Source organism: Ixodes scapularis, unplaced genomic scaffold, assembly GCF_016920785.2.
Source record: "Ixodes scapularis isolate PalLabHiFi unplaced genomic scaffold, ASM1692078v2 PGA_scaffold0__279_contigs__length_252992795, whole genome shotgun sequence".
In the NCBI taxonomy this organism is placed as follows: Eukaryota; Metazoa; Arthropoda; class Arachnida; order Ixodida; family Ixodidae; genus Ixodes; species Ixodes scapularis.
In genome coordinates, this window is record NW_024609835.1 from 247303396 (window position 1) to 247317019 (window position 13624).

General features: G+C 48.4%; 1 protein-coding gene across 1 annotated transcript in view; it reads right to left on the reverse strand.

The window, feature by feature from the left end:
* Positions 1-13624, reverse strand: part of LOC8025626 (sortilin-related receptor) — a 286962-nt gene that overhangs the window by 146881 nt on the left and 126457 nt on the right. Inside the window, exons 18-20 of the mRNA XM_029971324.3 lie at positions 12499-12637; positions 8390-8563; positions 4561-4677 (exon numbers count right to left, since the gene is read on the reverse strand). Coding sequence (XP_029827184.2) covers positions 4561-4677; positions 8390-8563; positions 12499-12637 — 430 coding nt within the window. The remainder of the gene's footprint in view (positions 1-4560; positions 4678-8389; positions 8564-12498; positions 12638-13624) is intronic.

Sequence of the window (13624 nt, forward strand, 5' to 3'; positions counted from 1 at the left end):
ATATAACGTATGTCTCGGGAGTCGCGAAAATCCGCACTATAAGCGGTACCGCGCTATAACCAAAACATCAATTTTTCAGGCCAAAATACATGCCATGAAACAACTTACCTTTGTAAAAGAATTTATTTTTATGTTAGATGAAAAATAAAGCTTAGTTTGAGGAAAGTCTTTATTTCACCAGACTAGTACAGTTCTGTCTCAAGTGTGTCACACATTTTGAAAGAGAGCGGCTTTTGCCTGGCGCAGCCTTTTAACGGCGTCGCGAGTTGCGGACGGACATTGCGAGCATTCAGGATTGCTAACCCTAACCACTTTTCTCCGGAGATGAAAACGCGTGAAAATTCGCATCCTTCATACGTACGCGCCAGTAATACCTTGAACTTGAGCACACGCATGAAATGCGCCAAATAAGAAATCCGGGCGATGTTCGAGGACACAAATGCTTAGAAATCACCACTGTAGTCGAAGTAAACAAACACGACGACACGGGCGTTTTTGCCGTCTTGAGAGCGCCGCCACGACATCGCCGCACGAGTAGGTGGATCTTCCCTTCTAGTACTACGTGCTGGGTTATCACAGCGACACACAACGAAAATTCACAGTCAAGGATAGCGCTTTTACGCAGAACGATGAGATGAACGCCGTCTACGACGACGATCACAACCGACGCCATGTTTACGGATAGAAGCAGCCGGCCTGGCCGGCCCGCGACCGGAGAGGAGGAGGAAGAGGAGAAGCGTTGCAAGAGAGGTTGGGGGGGAAAGGAGAGAGCATGCAACGCGCGTGAACACTTCTCCTCGACCTGCGATTGGTCTGTCGTTGCGGTTGTTTGTTTCTTTGTTTCCAACGCAGCGGAGGGACGCACGCACGTGAACGACACGTGCGTGCGTCCCTCCGTCGCTAAGGCAACTGAAGCCTCTCTCTTCACTTCTGCCCGCTTTTTCGAGCAACATCCTTGCCCCGCTAGTGCAGCGTGCGGCTCGCGCCGTCAGCGCCGTTATCTAGTGTCGCACAGGGAAGCAAGCTCGCTGCTCCGGTCGTCGGCGCGGTCGGCGGGCTCTGCCAAAAACCGCACTATAACCGGTATTTCCCTTCGCGCGCCTGCATTTTAAGCGGTATGTAATTACATGGAGTTCTATGGGAGGTGAACCGGTGGTTTAAAAAAACCGCGTTATACCCGGTCCTGCACTATAACCGGTTACGTTGTAAGTGGTCTATACTGTAGTAAGATTCATAAATTCAGTCAATTGGGTATACGTAATATCCCGAGTCATCGCCCACCCCCCTACCACCTGAAATTCATTAAAAAAGTGGGGTGGGCCATGTCTCGGTGGGTGAGCACAAACACTTGAAAAAAAACGGAAAAAACCACCTATTTTTCTCTGCGTATCTAACGCTGATGCACAAGAGATACATCAAACTCAAAACTCGATTTAGTTTCGTTGTTTTATAGAAAAAAATGCTCACGAAAGAATATTTTACTATAGCGAAGTCCGTTGCTTGCATACGCGCTAGAAACACCGCCGATCTGCATATAGCGCAAACGTTTGTTCCGTGAAAGAATGTCACCACTATGTTTTCCTAGTTAGTAAAAAAAAAAAGAAATAAAAGTCTACAAGAAAATAGAAAAACCGACCAGGCGCAACGAGCGAGCGAGCGGACCAAAGAAGCGACCAAGAGCAATGCTGGGAAAGCGGGAAAGCCGGCGGTCGCGTTGGCAAATACTTTGGCGTCAGGCCAAGTCGGGCGCCTTGTCAATTGCAAGCTCTTGCACAACTTTCTTGTTTGGTGCGTACATACGTGTGTCCGTGCACGGCGGGCTATCAATGCACGGTTCGGACGCTCTGCAAACGTCTGTGTAGGGCGTTCCAGCAAAGCTTTATTTACGCGTTGGCTCTGCCTAAAATATTGCTCAACCGCGGTCGCGAAGGGCAGGAAGGAGGAGCAGGTTCACGGTGACCTTACTTCAGCGGAGACAGACTTTGACCTAACACTCCGCGGTTACATTAACAAACTCTTAGTTTGTTATCTCCATCGTTTTCTTTTCGCACGGATACACGACCACTTTGGGGTCGCTCACGGAGGTAAACAAAAAGAAGTGTCTTTCCCTCCTTCGTTTTACTTTGTCACGGACGTCCTCCAACTGTAAGGTCCGCGGCCGCGTCATTCGGGTAGGATGAGTATTTGCGGATCGCAGAGTCCGCGCTGGGGTATTTGAGGGGGTGGGCGATGACTCGGTGTTTTTTCGGAAATCGATATTGGCCCAAAAAATGGGGTGGGCGATGGCTCGGGGATGGGCGATGACTCGGGATATTACGGTAGTTGGCCATTTCTATCGGATTCATTTTATGTCAAATCCGTTGTTTACTTGCCATCCCAAAAGATTAGACCTCCTGAGGTCACAGTTCATAAATATAGATAGATTAAACTCAGCTTTTTGAAATGAACAAGTGGAACAAACTCCACAAGTTTAGCTAGGTTTTCCTCTAAGCATTATGCAATGGTAGTGTAAGGTGGGAAAAAACTATTCGATATTCGAATCGAAAATATTCAGCCAAAACCACTATGCGCTTTGAATTCGCTTCAAACTCAAAATCCACTATTTGCACAAGACTACCATTTGGCATAAAAGGCATTCCAGGTGCAGTCTGATAGGGGTATAAGTATTCACAATAAAACGAGCCGCTCTGTCTCGAACACATTCTACTTTTGCCGACAAGCTTTCAAAATATGGGTTCCGCATGGGACATGCATACTTTAAAATCGGTCGAGCGTTCGTTATGTACGACAGTTCCTCAATATTTGTAGGAGCCATCTTAGAATTATATTCAATAAGATTTAAAACCCAGTTTACTTTCATTGTTAGTGTGTCCATGTGCTTTGTCCAGGAAGATCACCACTGAAATAAACCCCCAGATATTTTACACCAGGCACCCGCCTCGAGGCAACACTGTCGTTAACCTCACGGTTCTACAGGAACCGTCGACGTTTCTTAGTAAATCTAACGTAATCGCATTTACTAATATTAAGTAACACCCATATTCCATCGAACACACTCCACTGTTGCTTTTTTGAGGTCTCATACGAGTAAGAAGCAATCGTCCTCATTTTTTACTTCTCCGTACATGACACAATCGTCCGCATACATACTGCGTGCAACTTTGTGTTGTTATTATATCTTTTATACTACCATATTTGCACGATTGTAAGTCGACCCCCCCATATTGCACATCAAAAGAAAAAAACAAAAAAAACTTTAGATGCGCATTTAATTGCAAACACGTGAGAACGGCAAAGTATCTGTTTCGAAAGCCAAGCTAGCAACACGCGATTGATGCCTTCAGGCGTGCTTGGGCTGCACATGCACGTGCGAGGTGCATGAGATGGCCAGGCATTATTGAAACTAGGAAGTTCACGCTGGAGGCGGGACAACTGAAGCTGCTTCCTGTCACTCTCACTCTGTCCGGGACTAGACTAAAATTCGTCTGCACTGGTGATGTCCGTCCCATCTTCATCACTGCTACGTTCTCGAAGCACGTCCTCGGCGTCGTCCAACGAAGTCTCGCACTTCGCAAATGACACGTGCTTGCTCGGCGATGACGATGAACGTCACGGGGTAGGGACCGATTCCACACTTTTGTGGCATACGTTGCAACTCCGGAAGGCACCCCCACCTATCCAGACTGGCCTACGGAAGCCTCTTCGTTTGCCATCACAGTTTAAGATCCCACGCCACTGCAGACTCCACTGCAGCATCACCCGCTCTGACAGGTCAAACTGGCATCCAATAGCGCAGTTGCTGCTTGCTTCCGAGTGAAGAATGGCCATAAACGAGCACCGAAAACCTAAACTGCCCGGATCATGCGTGTCAATACAAAGAAACATAGTTAGCGTTTTAGCATGATCTCGTCACTCGATCGAACGATGTGCGACCGTGAATCGTGCCAAAAACTGCGAAGCGAATGTGGATGGTTGAGCGTGTTGGTTTCTATCTTACAATAAGGAAAGAGGGACATTTTTTATCATAACATGCGAAGAGAAGCCGTGGCGTGAGTGAGCCATGAGGCTGTGGTGAGGCTGTTCCAGCGGCCTTCGGAGTGGCTTTTACAAGAAGTGCCGCCACCCCCCCAGGAATCGGGCGCGCCGTGCCCTGTTTACCGCCGTATATTCGGGTTAATTTGCGAATCGCTATCAATAGTACTCGTTCGCGCAAATAAAAAAAATATTTAATTTGTAAAATGAGCGCACAGAATAGTGCTATGCTAGAGGTACAGCTGGCTAAACTCGTAACAAGCCAAGGTCTTCATGATATCGAATTGTTTCGTTTTTGCCGGCGGTGGAATGCTTTGGTTCAATTATAAATCAACCCCCCCACTTCAGATTTTCAAAAATTGAAAAAAGGGTCGGCCTACATTCATGTAAATATGCTAAGTGGTAAGAAAAAGGTTTTCCAAGCATCCCCAGCCTAAATGGTGGAGCCACACACAAATGCAGCCACCGTCAAAGGTGGGCAAAGGGGGAAGACAGAGCATGCAGGCAGCACCACAGAAAGCAACGCACCGCACAGGGACTCGTCGCTGCCGTCCACGCAGTCCTTTTCGCCATCACACTTCCACGTGAGCGGGATGCACTGACCCTTGAGGCACTGGAACTGGCGGGACGAGCAGGTCGAGCGAGCTGCACCACAAGCAGGGCGCGTCAGCGGGTTACTTTCCTCCACAACTCAGAGGGGCAAGCATACTTTGAATTAACGCAGTTTTCTTTTTTTTTCGGTACTTACTGGGAGAAGTTCATTTCTGCTCGCCTCTACTAACGCAGTCGCGCATTATTTAGCTAAAGGAGTGGTGCGGCATTCCGAGAACAAGGACGCGAGTATTGAGTATGCTCTGCAAATAGCGAACCTTTCTTAAGGCACCTTCGGCAGTTGCCAAAGAAAGCGCAAAATCACACTCCGGCAGTTTCTGCGTGGCATGTAGCACGGAAAGCGACTGTTCGTAGGCCTAATTTCTTGCACAATTTCATGGCCCGAAAACAAACTACAGGATGAGTCAAAGGAATCAATAGGTGTTTGAAGGGACTGCATGATCTGTTTCTGAAAGTATCGAGCAAAGATTTTACGCAGAGGTGGCCAAAGAATGTGATTAAGGGTATAAAAGTTTCACCGAGAATCCTACTGGAGCAAGAAATTAGAAATGAAAAACTTTAAACCTCTACCTACGGCGGCTGCCGGCTAATTAAAGGCGCCTGCTTGGTGCAACCGCCGACAAATGGCGGCACGTAAGAGCGCAGGTGGCCACGACAGGTGCTTCCCTCGGCAATGGCAGACACTTCCAAGCTAGAAGCACTCTTTTTCTGCCCGACTCAGTTAGCTAAATAACTCGGACAGCCACTGCTATTAGATCCCCATCGCTCATCCCGTTGTCTCTTTAACCTCCTTAGTGTACGTCGCATCCCTGGTTCCACTGTCAGCGTCAACCACTCATTTCTTCCCCTCGCTAGAATAGAGTGGAATAATCTGCCGGATCATATTGTGTATATCAGTGACCCCCATCTTTTTAGAAAAGTGGTGTCATCCATAGTTAGTGCCTAACCAGACATCGTATTCCTCTTTTCGTTTTTTACATTGTATAAAAGTTCCACATGTGTGCCTCCCGGTACTGTCCCACCCCTTATGTAATGCCCCAATGGGGCCTTTAAGGGTCAATAAATGAATGAATGAATGAATTGTCGGTGCATGATTATTTTATTCTACCAATAAAACGAGAAAAACAAAAAGATGCGTTCTAGTCTTGCTGGTTGTTACTGCGTCTCTTCTCTGCAAACTTTCGTTTATGCTGTATCCTGGTGCACTTAGGTCCCAGCGAGAGAGTCAAGTTTGCTCTCTGGTCTGGGGAGAGGAGAAAAGAGGTGTGCCGAGCTTTTCAGGAGTTTGGGCAGCAATCTCTCTTGCCATTTTACGCTGGGTGAGGTCCCTTAATGAGGAGGGAAATATCCGAAAGAAGCCACCGACAAAAGTGGCCTCATCACCGAAGCTGCTGCTAAAATATTTGCTACTCAGCAATCGGTACAAAAGCCTAATGAATAAAAATATTCTGGGTTCCCTAATGCACCGACGTTTTAACGAAAAGGACGATTGAGGATTCGCATCATTGGACACGAAAAAAAAAAAGACAACTCGTAACAAAGCGTTTTCGACTGTGCATGCTGGCAAACTGGGAACTGTGCGCAAGCACATTTTCATCGGAAAAAAAATTATGCTTCTTGACATGTGCCCGTTCATCTTTAGTAGAATGTTACGAAAAGCCACAAACTGACTAAACTGCACCGTGTTAGGGCTACGGGTAAAAATCGTGCAAAAAAATGCTGTGGAGCCGGAAACCTGGATCGAATGGGATTGTGATGCTAAACCCCACTGGGTTCCCATAGCTGCCGGAAGAAAATGACAACTCTTCCCAATACGTTCACCAATAAACGGTTTGGTACAGTTGGGTGCAATACTTTCCTTCAGGTGCAGGCGTGTGCACGCAAGTGGGAATTTATTAAAATGGCGCAACTGGACACCCCCCCTTGGTAAAAGCAACCTGAGGCATAGAATGAGAAAAGATGAAAACATGCACCCCCTCTTGGCTTTAAACTATATGATTCAAACTTCTAGCGGTAAATACGAGAAGTGATTTGGTCAGAAAGAACCGCGACTAAACTACCTACAGAAACAGAAAATGAATGTAGAAGAGTAGTATGCTGGGCAAGTTGGTAAACGTTGAACATGATTCAAAATCGCGCACAAAGAGATGAGGACAAACGAGGAAGGAACACAGTGGTGTTCCTTCCTCGTTGGTGGGTGACTACAGGTGGGGTGACAAGTGGGGTGACTACAGGCAGTTTTCTTGAACTACTGCAATTTTATTTGAATTCCACACTCGTCGGATGGTAAAACGGGGTATTTTTGACGAAAATCGGGGGTGTCTATTGGCTCTTGTGCCTCGCCAATCTTAAGTGATATTTTTCTTGCGAGAATCTACCGTGCTATTGCTTAAGCTATTAAGTTCACGCCTGTTACCAACGTGTTCAGATATGTAGATGATTTTCTTCTACTGTACAAAAAAACTGCAGATCAAGATTTAGTTACTACGATTATGGACATTTTTCATACATGCAGTTTTGAGCACACTTCTTTTTTTGAGAAGCCTAAGGAAGGGGCCGTTGCAATTCTTAGACCTCTTCCTCTCATTGCACACCGATCACTTGTGCTGGTCCTTCTCACCACGTTCCAAAAAAGGTATTCTTCACTACACATCCTCGCACTCCAAGGTAGTGAAGAGAGACATTGCTATCTCTTGCCCGCCTCAGCCCTAAAAAAGTCATGTTTCCATGCCATTCATCGGAGTTTCTGGGGCCAAATCGATAGACTGAAATCTTTCCCGAATCAGGTCTTAATTGAAGTGATAGAACGCTGGTAAAGAATGTAAAAGGGGGTGAAAAACCTGGGCGCCCCATTGACGAAAACCGGGGTAGTATGCCATACATACACAAAATACCGTATCACATAATCTAAAACAAGTGGCCAGTAGGTATGTTGTGCCCGTAGTACTATCAGCCCCTAAACAAATGCGACAAATTTGTTCTAAGGTTCGTGAAAAGGCGGAAAAATTGTCAAAAAACACGTGCCACAAAAAACATGTGTGGCCTTTTGTTCCCTGTTCATCGCGCATTATATATAGCATTCCTCTTTCGTGTGGAAGATGCTATGTCGGACAGGCGGACGGTGTCTGAATGACCGGCTACAAGGGCACAAACTTTCTTTAACATCCACTGTAGGAGGTCACCATTCGGTGCACTGCAAGACCTGTAAGTGCACACCATCTCCAGAAAAAACATTGATCACTGGCCGCTTTAAAGAAAAACAAACGCGCAAGATGCTCGAGGCGTTCGCCATCTTGAGCCTGACCGATTGCTGTGTTAGTCAGCCGTCGGTAGCTTTGAGTGAAAAAGAAGCTGCCTTCTTGCATCATTTGACTGCGACTGATCTGTTTACCCCCTCGTACCGTTGTCCCCTGTAAAAAAATTGTGCTTCATCTTTTTTTTCTTCACTCGATATACCAGAGTTGTGAGTGCGTGCATGTCTGTGTTCTGTGTTCCATCCTCGTTTGTCCTTGTCTCTTTCTGCGCGATTTTTAACCATGTTCAATGAATGTCGAACCAAACTCGGAATACGAAGCGGCAATTTGGAGCCCACGTCTCGTTTACTTTCTCAAGCCCCTCCTGAAGGTTTGCCGCTAGCAATTGCCTTCGAGCAACCGGCATCCACACACCCGAGAGCAAACTAGGTCCATTTCAAAGAGAACTAGGGAGGAATGTGAAAACTCCGTTGCAACAGGCGGAGACTCACCGGGTCCGCAGGTGCCGTCCGCCAGGAGCATCTCTCCCCGGTCGCAGAGGCAGCGCTCGCCCACTCCCACCTTCTGCACCTGGAAGCCCGCCGGGCAGAGGCAGGTGTGGCCGCCCCCGGGCACGGCAAAGCAGAAGTGGCTGCAGTTGGGGGCGCCACTGCACCCGTTGGAGCCTGCACCGACGCGGGGTCTCGGTGGGCGGGACTGGCATTGCGCACCGGCGTGCAACGAGACTCGTCAAGCGCGTCAGAAACGCCGTGCGCGTCTCATTTATTTCTAAGCGTCCATAGATGGTCGTTCGTGGCACTCGATAAGTGCCGATCCAATCGCGCAACTCGTGTACGAAATTGAAATCCCGGTTACTTTGGGTATTCACGTGTACATGGATACGGGTCGTTTCAGGCATGGTTGAATCCCACTACAACGAAATTGATGGGACACGCAAAAAAGTTTGTTGTTGTAAAAACTTGCTTGCCACGAAATGGGCAAACGGAAATGGTGCCGCACAAACGAGCTTTGATTTCAGAAATCAGCCAGCCTGCTTGCTTCTTTTTCTTTTTCGCTATTCTGTTCATAAACCATTGCATCCGTGTCAGCGCCAACGTCGACGAAGATGCGCCGAAATTGTACGCAACGTCCGCCTTCTTTTTTTCGCTCGACGCCTCAGCTACAAAGTTTGCGTTTTTTCCTTTGAAAACAAATTTCTCTTCCGCCACCACGGCACCATTGCTGTTGCCTCTGGTGGCGTTCGCTATTGCAAACCATCTATTTCTGTCGCAAATGGCGCCAAATCGTCGTACAAAATAATAAGCCGACCGCAAAGTATCGACCGGCAATGACGCGCCACCAACACGCAATCTTGATTTGCCTTGGCTCGGTTTGGGCCCAAACTCGCTTCTTACGTTCCTCGTCTTTGAGGGAAGTTTGGAGACTTTGGAAACGTCGCAGAACAATCCGCTACCCCACCTTCACCGTCAAACAATGTTTCTAGCCTCAAGGCCGCAGTTTGCGTGGCACCTACGGCTTCTTTGGCCGTTTGGCCCCACAGCGAGCTGCAATATCAGGAGGAAAGACAATTGCATACAGTCGATATCACACTCGGGTATTTCGAATTATTGTTTATGTCGAACAGTCCAAACATCGCCTTGAAAATCACATGTAATAGCACAGGAGCGTTGTCTTTTTGTATCCAACTCTCATGGCGGAGACACTAAATATAGCGAACCAAGCCCAGCGATCCGTTGCTTTTCCCGCGATCCAACTGCACTGGTGGCGAGCACATCACTTGCATTGCATGGCTGGCAAACCGCCAAGCCAGCATACATGCAGTAAGATACGCAGCGAAAGAACAGTTAAAAAAAAATAAACAGCACAAAAAAAAAAAGAAAGAGTGGAGGATGGCAAAGCAAGGGGAAGGGCACGCACGTGCACGTAGGAGAACAGGGAGTGCCCGCTGTCTGCATGGTAGGCCCTTTCAGCGAACAATGTGGATGCTATGCGGGTTCTCAAACGTTTTGGCCTCACGGAACCCCAGGAAGCCTCAAAAACTGCCGCGGAGCCCCCCCCCCCCCCTTTATTGCCAACCGAGAGGCAATAGGTGCGCAATTGTAGGCAACCACCATATCCATCGCAATGTCAGTACAAAGTGAGATGAAGGCGACCTACATGGTCCTGCCGCGCAGTCTGCGGCATGGGGGGGGGGGGGGGGGTGCAATTTGGGTGTTTGCGGAACCCATGAGACCGGCTCGTGGAACCCCCGTGTTCCCCGGAACCCAGTTTGAGAACCCCTGCCCTATCCCAAGGGTGGCCAGGCTGACCTGGCCTAAAAGCCGCAGGCAAAACCACAAAATTTCCAAGAGCCGCAGGGGGTCGGGGGGGGGGGGGGGGGGGGGGGGGGGCAAATTTTTAATTAGAGCAATTAACAAAACTCTAACTACTTTCAATCTATCCAAGTCAAAAGCAATTGAACTGTACAAAAGGTAGCAGTAGCACGAGACTACCAAACCGCAACCTGTTTAAAACGCGTTCCGTTTCTCTTTGGAGGTTTGGGGTGGGGGGGAGGAACCACAAGCTGCACTTTAACACACCAAGAGCCGCAGCTTGGCCACCCCTGCCCTAGCCCAAAATAAAATTAAAACAAAAAAAAAACGTCTTAGGCAAGTTCAGTGTGTCGACAACGACAGTTGTGCAATCACACTTTGAGCACCTTATCTTTGTTTACCTTTTTCATCTGCTGTTATTGCTTTGCCCCTTTTTTTCTTTTCTTTTTTTGCTTTTCTTTATTTGCTGCCAGATTTTAGTGAGCTTTCTTTTTCGTTTCTTGCTTTACTTTTTTCTCCGCAACTCTCTTTTCCATTTTTCTTTCATTTTGTATACACTGGCCAAGGTTGAGCAGTTTCGCATGGCTTGCATAATGAGTTGTGCTCCGTGCTGCGCATGCGCGAGGAGCAGTGACGTCACACGGCGCACCTCGCCGGTCTGAGCATTCCAGAGGAGTGACGTCATAGCCGCGGCAGACGCACTGGCGCCGCCGCGTGCCCAGCCGTGCGCCTCCGTTGCGCAGTAGCCAAGTCTGACGCTGCACCGGTGCCGCTCGATAGCGCCTCTCATTTTGTGCGCATAAGCTCACGTATCCGAGCTAAGCCACCGTAATTTTTTTTTACTACTTTTCTGTTTTGTCACTTACACTGTGTGGAGGTCCCGGCCAGGCGCGCGTGGAAGTATGGAGGTGTTTGCAGCCTCCGGCAACTACTTAAAAACCCGCATATAATACGAACCTGCATATACCACGAGGCATGATTTGAGGACCGCAGAAAAGAAAAGAAGTTTTATCCGCGTATAATACGAAACAATTTAAGGAACACAAAAATTTGCCGCATATGTGACCGAGGACGTCTTAAGAACGCTTATTTGCGTCGTAATTGAACCTTAATCGCTGTCATCACTTCCATCAGACTCCTTGTCCGACGCCTCCTTCCAAAGGCAGTCGTCTTCTGTGACGTCGAGCACATTTGAAATCCTGCACTTCTTGAAAGAGTGAGCGACGAGCGTGAGCCGAAGCAGTGAAAACCGGGCGCGGCACAGGAAGCGAGCAACCCAATGGTGGCTAAGTTCTCTCGCCTTCTCTTGCAGCAGCTGGATGTTCACGGCCAGGTGCCGACGCCGAGGCAAGTCGCTGAGATTTCCCTCGACGTCGGCAAACACGCCATTCTTTGGGCCTCTAAAGCTCCTCGTTCCGTTGCACGCAAACAGAGCTTGCTTTTGTCGTCTCCACCGATGGATGCTGAATTTATTTAAGGCAAAAAGTGGTCCGGCAGCACCGTTGCTAATGTCTTTCGCAACTAAAATGACTTTTTCTGAAGGCGTCCGAGTTCTGTTTTCGCGCCGACGCCATTGCCTAGCCTGACTGTGGATGGATGGTGGCGCCTCGAGCATTGTGATTTTAATGGTGATGATAGCTGTTTGGAACGCCATATTGCTTCGAAACCGAAACTATGTCAAACTGTGTTAGATTGCACCTCATTGAAGCTGAAAATTGTTCAGACCCGCATATAACCCGAGCCACAAATTTTATATGGAAAAATTTGAAAAGAACCTCGTATTATATGCGGGTTTTTACGATACGCTCTACTGCACTGTACTGTACAAACGGCAGCGACGCGCTCTGCTCCCAGCACGTACTAAATGAGCCGGCTCTGGGATTTCAGTGTTCCCACCGCGTGAGCGATTCTTTTTTTCGTTTATTTATTTTTTCTTCATTTTGGTGCGCCTTCTGGATAGGGCCATTCACGAAGAGGGCACCTTCATTGTTTCGGGGTCTCGCTCCCGGAGTTAGGGCGTGGGAGTTGCCCCAGAAACAGCGGTACTGCGACCGCATCTAGCTTGGTGCCATCCCGCGTTACCGCTGCCTCTGCCCCAGTAGTTAACCAAAGGTGCCATTCTTTTCCTTCCTAAATAGCCGGCCGAAGCGGCATTTCGGAGCCTCTTTACGAGTCGCCGACGGGGGACCGGAAATCCTCGGTCGTTGGGGAAATGGGGTCGAAGTGGCTCTGGTGGGATACGACTGCACGAGACTTTGGATCTAGGAAGGCAATGCCCGGAGCCTCACCCTGCTGGCTGGAGGGGCCGTACACCTTGAGCGCAGAGATGTCCGCCAAGTCCCTGCCCAGAACCTCCAGGCCCGAGCCGTCCTGCTTGCTCGCCATCAGCAGCTGCTTACGGTGAGCATCCGCCACGTACATCCAGTCCTGGCGGACAAAAGGAGGAGCCAGATGCGCGTCTCCCACCCAAGGGCCCCGCTCTGCTTGCCCGCTCTACTCGCCCAGCGTCGTGAGATTCAGAGAAGCAGGTCCTCCAGAACTATTTATCTTTGATTATAATGCAATTCAATGCAAAGGTGCAAGTGGACAAGGATGACTGAAACAATCCCTGGAGAAGGGCCACAAAGGGCAAACAGAAATCTCCAAACACAGCTAGGTGACTAAAGCACAACCGAAAAAATCTGCCTGGTCCTTTATCTCCTCCTCTGTTGCTCTTTCTATGGCTCGCAGCACACAGTATAAAATGTGTGGCCTGGCTCGGGACAGCGTAGAAAGTTAAAACAAAGCTTTTAAACCGTTCGATATTCCGCATCTTGGAGCTTGGTCTGCTGGGCAAGTTGGTAATAGACATTCCTATTAAAAATAGAGCAAAAGAGACGGGACAAAAAAGAAGCACACAGGACAAGCGCTTGTCCTGTCTGCTTCTTCGTCTTTTTGTCCCGTCTTTTTGCGCTATTTTTAATATGAACGCACCTCGCAACTCTGTAGGAGCTCATATCAAACGATCCGGCATCGTCCCCGGTCCTGACTGCTGCTGCCATCCAAGAAAAACAAGCAGCAAAAGCAGTTAAATTGTGCAACTGCCGCCATCCTTATAGCAGTGCCCAATGCCCGGAGGACGCCTCGTTTGAAAAGGTCCACGGCAGCCAAGAGATTTATTTTCAATAGCTGGGCAGCTTGGGCCAAAACGCAAAAGCGCAACGTGTTTCTGTGTGCCAAAATCAACTGGCGGCGCATAGAAACCATGGATCAAGGGTGATCAACGGCCTACGGATCTGGTATGGAAAGAGTTAATTAACTCAAAGCGAAAGTAAACATTTCTTTCGGCAAAGCCTCCCAGCTGAAAATTCCCATTAGATTCAATTGGAATTCTAACTGGTTTTAATTGGAACCAATTGGTGTTAGTGGGTTCCA